Below are 15,245 nucleotides of genomic sequence, written 5' to 3'. Positions count from 1 at the left end.
GTCTGGGACAAAGGACGGTCACGGTTATGACCCAGTGTAATAGTGTGTATTTTTTATGAAAGACAATCTTCAAAGCATCTGGCCTTTCTTCTTTCTTCTTTTTCATTTAAGGTTGGTGCTACCAGGTGGCAACACCTTTCTATTCCCTGGCTCTGTCCTTCCCTGACTATAAACTATGTGGGACAGAAGGCATCCTGTTTGCTATTTGATACCTTGACATTCATTTCCACATCAAGGTCCGCCCCAGTGCTGGCCTTAGCTGGATATCTATGTCTCAGAGCAGGACATGGCACTAAGTAGGGTGTGCAGGATCTCTAACAGGATCCACACATGCTACGGCAGGAGGAGAAACAGAAACCCAAAGGACAAAAGCCAGACTTGCTCCCCTCTAACAGCTGGGAAGCCCCTCCCACACCTCTCCAGCACACTTCTTTTGAGCTTTAAGTTTCACAGTGGTTGGGGAGCCTACATTGAACAAGGTCAACAGCTTCCTACAGACAGAAGTATAAACCGTAAAAACTTGTAGGAGTTCATTTCTGTGTGGGGGACCTCTCTGAAGAAGTTGATAAGACATGGTCCCTGAGACTTCTGGGCCTGTCGTCTGACTCACGCCAGTATCTACTATCTTCTGACCATACAGAGGTCCCAACGGGTGGTAGGCAAGACCCTGATATTGTTACTGTGTTGGGATAAAGCAGGAGGCAGGAAAAACAATAAAGAACTTATCAGCAAAGTACCAGGCAGAGGCAAGAAGCAGGAAGAATGGGGAGAGGGGAAAGACGGAATCAAGGTAATTAGCTGTTATTAAACAGCTAATATTTACTAAGGGCTTGCCATACAACAGGTGCTTCGAGGCCCAGTGAGGAAATACTAACTTCCTTTCCTCTCTTGGAGGGAACCAGGTTGGCAAGGCTTACGTGGTCAGCCCATGATCACTGACTGGGAAATGGCTCTCCAACATGGGGCTTGCCCCCAGTCCTGGATACCAGACTTTGAGAAACATCCCAGGAAGAGGCTAAATGGCTTCAAAAAGAGCTCCCGTGACCCAGTAGAAGGACATTAAACTTGGAGTCTGGGTTGGGGTATAGCTGTAGCCCACTCTTATTTGTGACCAGTATGTATCTCTGCTGTTATTCACCCTCTCTGAGTCTCTTTGCTGTGACACTGAGCAGAAAACTCGCTCCCTGCCCTCTAGGGTCTAGGCAAGTCCTAGCAGACAGTGACAGGCGGCTCTGCTGGAGCTCAAAGATAGCCACTTGAATGCTCAGCAGGCATTCTACCACTGAGCTACACCAACTCCTAAAAAAGATTCTTTTTCTTCTCTCTTTCTTTCTTTCTTTCTTTCTTAATTTTTCAAGACAGGATTTCTCTGTGTAGCTTTGGAGCCTATCCTGGAACTTGCTCTGTAGACCAGGTTAGCTTCAGACTCTCAGAGATCTGTCCACCTCTGCCTCCCAAGTGCTGGGATTTAAAGGCTTGCACCACTACTGCCCAGCAAAAGATTCTTTTGCTGATACTAAGGAACAAGTGGGAATAAGAGAAAGGAGTTCGTAGTATATCCTAGGGAGAGTAACAGAAAAAAGAGAGGGGCTGACTTGGGGTTGTTTTCTCCAAAGTGTGACTCACAGAACACTCATCACTGGAGACATTCTTGGAAAACAGCTCTCTGTCTAGACTAGCTCAGGAAACGCTTCCAGAGGTCACAGTGTACCAAGGCATGGGAAGGCTCTTTAACAATGAGATCTGCCTTCTCACATATTTAGAAACTCCTGTACTATATTATCAGGGCACAGCTTTCTTCTTCCTCTAAATTTCCAAAGCATTAGACAATCATCATGCAATCACTTTTTTTTTTTTTTTTTTTTTTTTTTGCCTTTTCGAGACAGGGTTTCTTTGTGTAGCCCTGACTGTCCTGGAACTCACCGATCTGCCTGCCTCTGCCTCCTGAGTGCTGGAATTAAAAGCGTGCACCACCATGGCCCAGCTCATAACTATTTTTAATTGTTAACGAGCTGTCTAAAGTGGGCTGGAAGCTTCAGGATGTTGCAATGTCATACTTCTCTAGAACATCCCTGAGGCAGCACCAGGCCACAGGAGCCCTCAGCCAGATAGGCAAACACTATCCCAGATTCCTTGAAGAAATGCAAAGTCCCTTGACTTTGATGGAAGCAGAAAACAGCAATCTTACTACCTCAAGCAGGCCCAAAGCTGAGCTTGAAACCGAGAGGGCAAACTGTCTTTTCAAAGACATTTCAATGAAATCTGACACACAGATAAGTCAGACCTGTCAACACACCTAGGAGATTACAATATAAACATGAATTTAAGTATGGGGGATAAAGTTGAAATACCAAAGTTAAATTCGTGGAACAAGTAGTAATTCTCATTAAGCGTATTGAAATAAGCAAAGTTTGTTTGCTTGTTTATTTATTTATTTATAGAAGTTCTTGGTGCATGCTTTAATCCCAGCCCTCGGAGGCAGAAGCAGGCAGATATCTGTGAGTTTGAGGCCACCCTGGTCTACAGAGTGAGTTTCAGGACAATCAGGGTTCCATAGTGAGATCCTGTCTCAAAAGAACCTTATAAAAGGTTCTTTGATCTATCCGAGTCTCCAGACTCTGGTGACAGAGGCTGGAAAGTCTTCAGCATTCGTGTCCTAGGCAGATGGCATCCTGACACACACGATCTGAAGTGCAGTGCCAAGCTCAGCCTAACCTACACCACTCTCTGAGGCTCGGACCTTTCCAGACTTCTCACTCACGGCTGGCTTATATGGAGACACATTCAACCTCAACTTGGTATAGGCCTCTTACTGTCTGGCTTGATCAATTTCAAAGTTGTTTAAAAGTCTGACACAAAATGGATATTGTGTTTGTAATATTTTTGTAAAGTAGGAAGAAAAATATACAGTTACCTTAAAATGATAATCAGTACTTTGTGATAATTGGAGATGCCTTTTGCTTTTTTCTCAATCACGGCCTTCCCAGTTGGCTTGGCTAGCAGAGCTACTATCAATAAGCAAGCATACCGTTTGGCACTTAGCTCACTGCGTGTTTAATTAAGGGCAGAAGCAGTGGCAGGGTTGGCATTTCACTGTAAAATGCCAGATTGTCAATGAAATCACTCCCTTCCTTTAGTACTAACTGCGCAGGCGTTTGTGTACCCGAGTTCCACCTCCCTCGCCCCATCTTCCCAAGCCTCACCTGGTTGATAACGTAGATGCCATAGTCCAGTTGCTGGCGTTGTAGAATTGGGTGCAAATAATACAGCCAATATTTGAGGTGCTCCTGCCGGTTGCGGAATGGGATAATGATGGCCACCTTGTGAGGAGAAACACAGTCTTTGGGGGAGAAACGACCGCCCATCTTTATCTCTGGGTTCTTCTTGGCCAAAAGCTCCAGATCCACGGGAATATTAAACTCAATCACCATGGGGCCAACTGGAGAGGCAGAAGGAAGATGTTAGCCAGCTGCGGGGCCCACCATGCCACAGACTGCATCAGCAGACCAGACCACAGCTACAGATACAGCTCCTCCCGGAGGAGGGAGGACACTGGGTGCAGCAGAAAGCGCGTCCTTGCCCAGCGCTGGTGTGACTGATCACCTCAGAAGCCCCTTGTTCCAGGAACTCCCAGTGCTGGCAAACCCAGACAGTCAGTTACCTCTGGAACACTCCCTGCCCAAGATTCCCTCTCCCACTTGGGTGGCACTGTGAAAAAAATGGAATCAATTTCTGCTCACACCACTTGACTGTTGTAGTACAGTCTGGTGAGCAGAGATGCAAAAGCCTTTTCTCAGAAATCCTGAGCTTGAGACCCAGCTCTGCCATCTGGATGGCTTTAGACAAAGGACTAACACAGCTCTTTCTAAACTTAATCTAAGCAGGTTATGGTGGCACCCTTTAGTCCCAGCACTCAGGGAGGCAGAGGCAGGCTGATCTCTGAGTTTGAGGTCAACCTGGTCTATAAAGCAAGTTCCAGGACAGTTAGGGTAGTTACACAGAGAAACTCTGTCTCTGGAAAACAAAACAAAAGAAAAATCTAACTGGAGAAACCAAAATTCTAACTAGAGGAAAGAAAGGAGGGGTGTGGTGTGTGGGACTCACACTGCAGATAGTGAGGAGCCGAAGGGTCAATGGAGAAGGAAGGAGGCAATGTGACTCCAGAGGAGAGGAGGGGAAACAAAGGGAACAGCTGGAAAGAGCACTAAGAAAAAGAAAGAAAGACAATAATAACAACAACAACAACAACAACAACAACAAAAAGCCCTCCCAGCTGTCATGGCATAATACCTTTAATCCCAGCACTTGGAGGCAGAGGCAGAAGATCTATCTCTGTGAGCTCAAGGCCAACCTGATCAACAGGGTGAGTTCCAGGACTGCCAGAGCTGTTAAGGCAAAGTCAGTATGCCTCCAGAATTTCTGTCCTGTGGTTAGAGACCAGTAAGAAATGGCCAGTAAGAAAGTGCTTGGCTCAGAGGACTAAGGAAAAGGCAGACAGTAGATTCTGACATGGTGGCCAGGAACAGAGGGAAGAAAGGAGCCTGTGCACAAAGTGGTCCAGGCACACACAGGATCCAAGTCTGCAAACTCATAGTGAGTGCTTCACGATCCTCGGAGATCCTCGAAATAGGTTCCAGAAACATGAGCCCCAGCAAGATGCTCAGTGGAGAATTATGCCCAGAACAAGCCAGGGTGGGAGTCACACAAACTAAATCCTGCTTCTGGAAATCACCCAAAGGCACTGAAAAACCTGTGCTGTCAAGAAACCCCTTGCAGCTTGCTAGCTTACCATTTCCTAAACCTATATCATTACTGAACTAATGTCGTCATTTGGGGAACTGTTACTGTGCCATGGCCAGCTTCACACGTGAAACAGACCAGGCACTAGAACACAGGGAGGAACCCCTGTGGGAGGGACACTGACAGATCAGAGTCTCCTGAAATACATGAGTGAGAACCAGTACTCCTGCCCACCGCTGTGCAGGCCCCAATCTGTCCTGCTTATAAAAACAATGTCGCTCACATGCTCTGAGAACAGCTGCCTCCTAAAATCTTCTAGCAAAGGAAGCTGTGAGCCTGCTCCCCTGCCTGGTAAGTGTTTCTGGACAGTTGTCACCTCCTCTCCCTTTCCTGGGAACCTCCTCTCTGTGTCCTTCATTATAAGACCTGTTCCCATTCATTTCTTTTCTTCTGAGATGAAGCTCTGATTATATCACCTTCGTGGTGAAAGCTGTGTGGCCTTGAATCAAAGCGAGGCCAGACACTTCAGCTGGGCAACAAGGCCTACCACTCGCCTGCCTTCCCCATCTTGGTGCCTATTTCCTCAGCCTGGCCTGCTCACCCTGAATCACCCGACTTCTGCATCAACAGGCAGCCCTCAGCATAACTCCATCCCTTGGCCTCTTGATGACCGCAGAGCTTAGTCAAGAAGAGCCTCAAACTCAAAAGAGCTGTGCCTTGAATCCGGGCTAGGACCTCCCTTTTGGAGGCCAGGGGTCTTGCAGAACCAGTTCTGAACAATATCGCTACTGTCCCTGTTCTGACCTCCCAAGATGTCCCCTACTCCAGAACTATGGTAGTAGCCACCTGGTACAATGTACCTCAGTCCTATCAACAGAATTTCCTGGGGTAACTGGCACCAACACACCTTAGTCCACCTCAGCTGACCTTGGGAGGGACAGAAGTGGATAATTAACAAAAAGTGCTGGTTTTAAATGTATCAGCGTGCTATGGACATGTGTTCCTATGGGTGTGTACAGTTATGTGCGTGTCTGGAGGCCAGAAGTCAACATTATTTTTTTTCCCTTAATTGCTTTCCACCTTAGTTTCTGAGAGAGGGTCTCTCACTGAGGTTGAGCTCTAGGGGTGGGCATGTCTCCATTCTTGTTCTCTGCCCCAGCACTGGGACTACAGGTATATGCTCCAAACCTAAGTTCTGGGGAAACCAACTTGGACCTCATGCTTTTACAGTGGGCCCTTTACAACTGAGCCATCTCCCCAGACCCTGGATAATTCTCACCAGGCAAACTGGACAACAGAGCTTGACGACCCATTTTCACACCTGCCACTTTCTAGCAATGAAGGTTCTTAGGGATCCCCACCCCTTCCCACGAGACCTACTAAGTTTAGAGGCTCAACTCTCCAATCCTAGGTCAAGTCCTCTCTCTGAGAGACCCCAAGGTACAGTGAATTCATGACCCATCACTGGGTTCTTCCTTCGGGGACCCCACAGCATCTGTTCCCTACAATGTCCATTGGTTCTAGAGATACTGAAAACAAAACCTTATTTACAAAAACCCAAGAGGCAGCGGAGTTACCTTCCTTCTGCCTTGCTTATGCGTTCTGAAACCAACCCAGAAGACAGGAGTTCACGAGAGGTCTGCCAAGCTTCCCCAAGGATACACCTGCAGGGGAAGTGCCCTGTGTTGTCCCCGCAGAAAGATGCTGAGGTAAAGAGCCCCGAATAAGAGAGGGGACCCCGGGATCCCCAGTGCAGCTGCCTCAGTGACTTATTGGACGATCCTTGGACGATTCCCTCTGCTCTCAGGGTGCCTAGTTTCCCGTCCATACACTGGATGAGCTCTGAGGTCTCACAGATACCCAACAGGCTGGAGTGCTGGTTAAAACTAGGAAGAACAGACCCCACACTGGAATCTTCTGGAAACCCTATTCTCACCTTCCTTGCTCCCTGGATGGCATCAATGGCCAAGCAGAAAAAAAGCTATGGATGCCCTGAATGGGATATGACTAAGAAGGAATACTTAATTACCAAGCGCCGTGCCCTCTCATGTCCCCCTACTTACCACCCATGCCTTCTCAGCCTCTTTCCTTGGTAACAATCTCTCCCTTTCATTCGGGTCTGTTTTAAATAATGCCCACTCCCCAAATTCTGTCCCCAGGCCCTGTCTTTCTACTGGCTACCCAGGTGCCACAGACACCTTAACTAACCTACCCCATGTGCACGCTATCCTTCAGTACCTACCCTTTGACTTGGTTCTTCTCCAGGGTTCCCTTGGCAACAACACTGCTGCCTATCCAGTCGAGGAGCTGACATGGGCAGTCTATCTTCCATTCCCTCCTCTTCCTACCCAACTCCAATACTCTGTCCCTGTTTTTGCCGGCCTCTGTTGCACGCACACGCACGCACGCATGCACGCACAAAGGTATGAAAAGCATGCTGACCAAGTCCCTGGGAGCCTACCAAGAATGAAACCAGCCTTTTATCCCGGAATGTTTACATTACACAAACTCTCCTTGGGTTAAGACAAGAACATTTTTCTTTGTGTCAGCCAGTGCTTTCTGGGCACCAACTGAGTGCCAGTTTGTATGACAGCCCAAGGAGGCTAAGTTGAGGAACGAGAGAAAGAGGCCGGACAAGAATGTTCCCACCTCCTAGAAGCTCCCTGCTGGGTATATACTAAATATAAAGGAAACCTGCCCTGGTTTCCAGCTGCCCAAGGAATGCGCTCTTCCAGGGGCTCCACACAGAGTTCGGCCACTGATAGCCTTTTCCACTCTCACAGCCCACGCCTTCAATACATGGAGAATACCTCACCCCCACGCTCCTCTCCACATGGCAACTCTTCCCCGACTCCCACCTCTGACCCCCACATTCTGGGAATCCTGCAGCTCCCGCTTCTAGGGTGAAGAGCACACAGCAGCAGCAGGCCCAGAGGCAAACGCCTTCTTGGGTCCCATGTCAGCCAGGAAGCTGCAGAGCTTCTGTCATACAGAGGGGCTAGTCTCCACTGCACACCCAGCTCCACCTCAATACGAAAATCCAAGGAGCTGGACTCCAGGCAGGTGAGGACTGGCACCATTTACAGACATGCGCCTCTGCTACCAGTTCTCGGAGCCACTGCCTATAGACACAGGAAGCGTACAAGGGGCAGCAAAAGCCTGAGAACTTCGTGACAATGCTCAGGCTGGGCCAAGGCACCCTGGCTGTGTGGCGCATGGCGTCTGCTTCCACAAGCCCTCAGCCCCGCTGGGCTGGCTTGTGTGTTTTCTTGGCTCTGAAAGCTGGAAAGCAGGGTTACATAAGCAGATGAGACGTGAGCTGTCCTCGGCTCCCCAGGCCCAAGCACTGCCACGTGGGCCTCGCGGCTGGGAGTCCAGGTCATGGCCTTTTGTGTAAGTCACTCAATAACTTCAATGTGTGAGTTCGACTCTGCAAATTCCGCTGCTTCCTTAAAAGACACAGCAAATCCAGACACACGTGTGCCCCTGTGTCAAAAGCAGGGCTAAACTGGGCTTGGTGGTGCACATCTTTAATTCCAGCACTGGGGAGGCAGAGGCAGGTAGATCTCTGAGTTTAAGGCCAGTCTGATTTACAGAGCAAATTCCAGGACTGCCAGGGCTACACAAAAAAAAAAGACTCTTGTCTCAAAAAACCAAAAAGTGAAAAGGAAAAGAAAAAGCAGGGCTAATCTAAGCTAACCTCAACACCGGCCCACTTTCATATTGGCTAGGCCACCGGATCAATCCTCCAGCCTCAGTAAACAGGTTAGAACCTTCAGGTCACTGATTTCCAACCCAACAGGCCAGTGAGTGATTTAGGACATAATCCCCACCTGAAGCTAGACGGTAACAACAGTAACCGCTGAAATCAGCAGGGCAGTGATTTTAATTTTAGCTCTCGGGGAGGCATAGGCTGGCAGATCTCTGAGATCAAGGCCAGCCTGGTCTACACAGTGAGTTCTAGAACAGCCAGGACTACACAGAGAAACCCTGTCTTGAAAAAACCAGAAGAAAGAAAAGAAATGCTGAACTCATGTCCATCAAGCTAATAATCCACTGGAGGCACAGTCTCTCGTCCAGGACTGAGGGTCTTAGTCTATTCAAAGGTCTTTTTTCTTAGGAAAATAAGAAATCATGGTGGCTTTTGATACTGGATTGATTTTTTTTTTAATTTTAAGTTTTAAAAAATGTCCTCCCAGATCTTTGAGTGCCAGGCCTCTAAATTCCTTGCAAAAATGTTCTAAGCAAGAAATCCCACCATTTGGGGAGTGTTCAGTAGACAGGGCCTAGGAGGCTGGTACTCTAGGAGCTGTGGTTTTGGATCTGTGTTTGGGGCCAAGTCCCAGATCTCACCATCCAGTCCCTCTTCTGACCTCCCTAAAAACGTGCTGGCCCACAGACAGGTGTGCGTGTGTGGGAGCCTCTCCTCTCGGTGCCCCTGGATTCCAAAGGGCAGGAATGCACCAGAAGCAGCCAGGCAGTGCAACAGGATGTCTGGGCTTGGGAGAGACACATTATTAAACCAGGGCTGATGACACAAGCCAATAATCTTACCACCTGGGAAGCGAAGCTTGGTCAGAGGATCAAGACCAGCCTGGGCTACGTGAGATTCTATCTCAAAAACCAAAAAACAAGACTCAGGTGGTTTTTAGTCTAGAAGTGAGAGCTGACCCCAAACCTTCCCTTCAGCCTCTGGAGGAGGACACACCCTCTAGATCCCTCCACGGACTAACAGATATGACTAAACCTAGTCACCTCTCCCCAACCCCCATGCCGGACCAGGAGGTCTGTTCTATTTTCATCCTCTTATCTGAAATAGTCACAACATCACACTCACTCAGACCTGCACCCCACTAGCAGTTACCATGCGCCAGGGGTCCCAGAAGGTGCCTTAAGAAGCGGCTGCCGCTTTCAGTGTGGCAGTTGGGGAGAGCCCAAGACAAAACAAGAGGAGACCCAGCAAAGCAGGTCATGGTGGGGCATGTGACAGTGGTCACCTGATACCCAAGGAGGGAAATGACATCAGGGCCAGGGCAGAGAGTCAAGGAAAGCTTTGCAGCACAGCTCCGCTGGGCCCCTTGGTGCCTCTGAGTGGGGAGGGGGGGTTGATCACACAGATTGTATCCACTTGTCAGTGAGTCCCTCTGCTTCTGAAACACAGCACACACTAAAACACACACGCACACCTTCTGCTGTAGAATATTAGCTTAAGATGTATTACGTTCATCTGTGCTGGGGAGTATTTGTTTAATGGGGCAAAACTGCATTGCTTTCTTTTCCGCTGCCTTTGTTTAACCCTGTAAGGCTCTGTTACTTTGTCTACAGTGACCTGATTGGTCTAAAAAGAGCCAAACAGCCAATAACTAGGGAGGAGAGAGAAAGAGGTGGGGCAGGCGGGCAGAGAGAATAAACAGGAGGAGGAATCTAAGGAAGTGAGGAGCAAGGAGAGGAGGAGAGGGGACTCCAGGGAAAGCTACCCAGCCGATCACAGAGTAAGGAGAGAAAGACATATAGAATAAAGGAAAGAAAAAAGCCCAGAGGCAAAACGTCGTGAAAGAGAAATGGGATAATTTAAATTAGAAAAACTGGCTAGAAACAAGCCAAGCTAAAGCTGGCATTCATATGGAAGAATAAGTCTCCATGTATTTATTTGGGAGCTGGATGGCAGGCCCCCAGGAGTAAAAACAAACAACTATACAACCTTCCCCAACTGGCCCTGCACTCTCCTCCTTGCTGCTCTGCCACTGACACAAGCAACAACGCATTTCAGTGAAGGCATGATAGGACAGGGGTAAAGAACACCAGACTGAACTCACAATTCCCACGGGAAGGAAGCGTTTCTCCCTGAGCTTTCAAATCAAATAGCTCAGGGAGTAAGGTACTTACTACCATGCCGAACAGCCAGAATCTGCCTCAGGACCGACATGGTGGAAGGAGAGATCGGGCTCCTCAGAGCTGTCCTCTGACCTTTACACCTGTGCTGTGGCACCCACACATACATACACGAGCACACACACCATATACACTTATAAACACGCTAAAATTATTTTCTAGAACTGGGTTAGCAAGATAGCTCAGTGGATGAAGGCACCTGCTGCCAAGCCCGAGGACTGAGTTTGAACCCTGGGATCCAAAGGGTGGATGGAGAGAACTGTCTCAAGTTGTGACTTCTACAAGCATACACGGCATATGCCCCCCAACAAACACGAAATAAATAAAATGTTATTTTAACTAAGAAAAACCACTTAACTCTCGAAGATTTCCAAGTCACTATAAATAGTTTATCTTTTTTTTTTTCTTTTAAAGACAGAATCCCACTCTGAAGTCCTGACTGACTTGGAACTCCCAGAGATCCACCTGCCTCTGCCTCCCGAGTACTGGGATTAATGGCATATGTCTCCACCGCCTGGCCATAATTTACTTCTAACATCAAATTTTGTGTCATTTATTGTACATTTGGGACATGTCTCCAAGGAAAGGTGATTCCAGCCTTTAGTTCCATCTCCAAAGAAAACATCTTCCAATAAAAAGACATCAAATGTGGGCTGACAAGACGGCCCAGCAGATCAAAGGTAAAGGTGTTTGCTGTCTGATGAACTGGGGTCAGTCTCCAGAACCCACACGGGGGAGGGACAACTGCCTTCCACAGCGTGGCCACATGTGCCATGGCGCACACCCTCAAGCACACACATACATTGTGGTGGTTTGATTGTAATTGGTCCCCATAATCTCATAGGGAGTGGCACTATAGGAGGTGTGGCTTTGTTGGAGTGGGTATCGCCTTGTTGGAGGAAGTGTGTCACTGTGGGGGTGGGCTTTGAGGTTTCCTATGCTCAGTTCTCAGTCAACTCTCTGTTGCCTGCAAGATGTAGGACTCTCAGCTACTCCAGCACTACATCTGTCTGCACGCCACCATGCTCCCCACCATGATGATAATGGACTGAACCTCTAAAACTGTAAGCAAGTGTCCCCCAATTAAATGTTCCCCTTATAAGAGTTGCCATGATCATGGTATCTTCAGAGCAATAAAAACCCTAACACATACAGTAAATAAATATTTTTTTTTCACAACAGGGTTTCTCTGTGTAACAGCTCTGACTGTCTTGGAACTCACTTTGTAGACCAGGCTGGCCTGGAACTCACTGAGATCCATCTGCCTCTGCCTCCCGAGCACTAGGATTAAGGATGCGTGCCACCATGCCCGGCAAATACATTTTTTTTTTAAAGATTCAAATCAAAGAATTTTTGTTCTACTTTGAGACAGATTTTCATATAGCCCAAGCAGCTCAAACTCACTATATAGGTGAGGATGGCCTTGAACTGCTACAATCTCTACCCTTATGTGCTGGGATTACAGGTTGTGCACAACTATGCCTGGTTTCAAATCTGGGACTTGGCTATCAGAATAAGATAAATTTTTAAAAAGAGAGGAAGAAGAATCCCATCTTTTCCTACTGTGGACACAACATCTTGGGCACAACCTGTACAAACTTGCACAGAACGCAAGTTCCACACCCATTTTCTTTCCGTCAACTCATCACCATTTTCGACAGGAAACAGAACATCTGTTGTACAGGAACTCTACGCTAAGAGGCGAGGAACACAAAGAATTTGCTCAAGGCAAAGCCAGAAGGTCAAGCAGCAAGTTGAATCACAGTGGGGCTAGTTGCTCCTTTGCCCATATCTCTGCTCAGGGCCACTTGTCACATGCCCACACTGCCCTACTGTGTAACCGTTGATGTGCAGAAGGTAGCCTCACCTACGGTGAGCCCTCTACTGCATGGAACCGTCATTTCTCACACAGTGACACAAGGCTGTCTACATCACTAAAGACCTCCCTAAGCGTCAAAGGCCAAGCACTGTGGTTGGCTGTCACAGTGCTGGTGAGGCTGCCACCTGTCCCACTCCAGCTGTGCGGTAAAGGGACAATCTTGTTGTGTAGCATGTTTGTGCCCATGCACATGCTGAGTAGCCCAGAAAGTCGCAGCTCTGGTTTTCTAATTTTATTTTATTTTTTAAAAGTGTCTGTGTATGAGTGTTTTATCTCCATGTATGTGATGTCTGTGCCCTCGGAGATAAAAACAGAACATCGCATCACCTGAAACTGGAGTTAGAGACACTTAGGAGTCCCCATGTGGATTCTGGGAATTGAACCCAGAGGACCTCTGGGAGAGCAGCAGTTAATCTCAGCCACTGAGCCATCTCTCCAGCCCCAGGTAGCAGCCATCTCCCCTCCTGCATCTTAATATGAGTACTAGGGTTGTTTTCTGTTTGTTTGCTTGCTTAGGTTTTGTTTTGCTTTGAGACAAAACCATTTATTTTTAGACTCTAGGCCTCCATTTTGTTTCCAGGCACAGCTCCTGAGTCATCAGCTGCTGGTACTGCTCGAAATAAGGTTAAATTTTAAGTTAAAATTTTCTTCAGGCTATAGGCCTATAAATTGAGTGTCAAAGGATGGACTACCCTAATGAAAATACACTCGTAGCCTTCCCTCACCTGAGCCTCGCACTGCCACAGACAACACACTCTTCACATGTGCTACTCATCCCTTGTGAGATTAAGCCCAAGTCTCCAAATCTCAGAGTCTTCTTATTCAGGCTGTGGGATGACCAGAAAAGCCTTGGACTTGGCCACACAGCCCATGGAGGTTGCACCAAAGGCATTAAGACCTAACGGAGCAACGCTATGACCAGATTACATCACCTTGAAGGGTCAGGATCCACGCAAACCAGACCCCAAGGACTCCTGCCCAGGGCCGGAGGGGCCCCACAGTTCCTCCACGTGAAGAGAAGTTAGGGCTGGAGGGGCTGACAGCTGCATAGGAGCAGTCGTGGCTCTGAAGAGCCATCTAGCTCTGCCCTTCACTAATCCTTTAGGGTTTTGATGGTCATGATATCACTCCATGGAGGAGAGCAGATTTTAAGTCACGCCTCTGTCCCTATGCTATGGCCTACCTGTGTCTCCGAATCCTTCTCAACCTCGGTTCCAGGGAGTAGACTGAGGAAGGCAGCATAAAAGCTGTGTCTCCTGTGACGTCACTGAGCTAACCCTTCTCCCGTGTGTCTGTTGGTGGTGCCACAGAAACAAGACAGTGCTGGGAAGCCTCTTGGGATTCCAGAACTGGAGATGTGACAGTTTCCTTCTGTCCAAAGGGAGAAAGGTTTCCACCAGCACTGAAAACAGAGACCCTCGGCTCTTAAGTTAAGAGTCTGTGGTTGTCTGTGGCCCAGTCAATTAGCTTGGTGTTCACCTTTGTAGGGAAATCCAAGGATGAATTTCTGCTTCCTTTTGTGTAACCCTAAAGAGAGATTCCTTCTCTTACCCCTTAGCTGGGATTTGTATAAAATGTACCCGCCTTTAGCTGTCAATCTCAGAAAGAAGGCTCCTAGAAAGCCCATGGTAGGCGGGGAGATGGCTCAGGGGATAAAGCACTTGCTGCACAAGTATTAGAACCTGGGTTCAAATCCTCAGAAACCCACAGAAAGCTGGGCTTGGTAGCACACATCTGCAATCCCAGTGTTCCTCTGATGACATAGAAGGCAGAAACAGGAGAGTCCTGTCTACAGATGTTCCTCATGATGCTATCTGGGCAAGGAGCATGGGAAAAGAAAAAGAGAGGAGAAAATCAGAGAAGAATCACTGGGCAGTCAGAATCAACGCGCTATGAGCACACATGGTAAACGGCTCCTAAAAACAAATATGAACAGCTGGCAGTCAATTCTTGTTTTCTAAATATATCCTCTCCTGAAAAGAACTAGGACTCACTGGAGAAACGGCTGTGCCAAGGCTGTCAGAGAAAGAGCAGCCTCCTGAAACACTCACTCTTTCCTAAAAGGATACAGGAGCCAGCTGGTGGGGAATCCACTGGGAAGCCTGGGATGGTAAGCATTAGAATGGCAGTAGAAGCTGTAACCCACTGAATAAAGTAAAACCTGAGAATCGACAGTCTGTGAGCAGGCTGTACTTAGGCGTTTAGGAATGCAAGTGCATATACAGTATGTATGTAACAACTAATGAAAACACAAGACCATAAATCTGAAAGAGAGCAAAGAGTAGTATATAGGGGAGTTTGGAGGGAGGGAATGGAAGGGGGAAAAGATATAAGTATATTATAATCTTGAAAAATAATATTAAAAAAGAATTCAGTCTTCATTGATCTATAATTCAAAGAGCAGAGGAAAACAGAATTGGTGTGGGGGGGGGACTCTTTTAAGTAACAAATGCAAAGACATCAACCACTACAGTAATTAATTCAGGAATAAATAACCATAGACATTAAAAAAACAATCCAGTGAAGGGAAGTTTGATGAAAATTGAATATTTACATAGTAATAGTAGGCTGAGGGGGTAGTCCTGGAGGAACACAAGTGTAAAGCTAGCCTGGGCTACATAGTGAGACCCTGTCCAAACAAAACACACAAAACATGTCATCATGAACAGACAGCAAATGCCTACAAATAACTGGCTTCTACTCTTCAACAATGTCCTGTCAGAAAATACAAAGG

The 15,245-nt window shown here is 47.5% G+C and overlaps 1 protein-coding gene across 1 annotated transcript in view; it reads right to left on the bottom strand.

The window, feature by feature from the left end:
* Positions 1 to 15,245, bottom strand: part of B4galt1 (beta-1,4-galactosyltransferase 1) — a 48,350-nt gene that overhangs the window by 17,162 nt on the left and 15,943 nt on the right. The window contains exon 2 of the mRNA XM_041667645.1: positions 3,204 to 3,439. Coding sequence (XP_041523579.1) covers positions 3,204 to 3,439 — 236 coding nt within the window. The remainder of the gene's footprint in view (positions 1 to 3,203; positions 3,440 to 15,245) is intronic.

The sequence above is a fragment of the Microtus oregoni genome, unplaced genomic scaffold (assembly GCF_018167655.1).
Source record: "Microtus oregoni isolate MIOR12 unplaced genomic scaffold, Mior012 000017F_ref0000208, whole genome shotgun sequence".
Taxonomy (NCBI): Eukaryota; Metazoa; Chordata; class Mammalia; order Rodentia; family Cricetidae; genus Microtus; species Microtus oregoni.
Note: the sequence above shows the minus strand (reverse complement) of the source record. Positions and strands in the feature narration are given on the sequence as shown.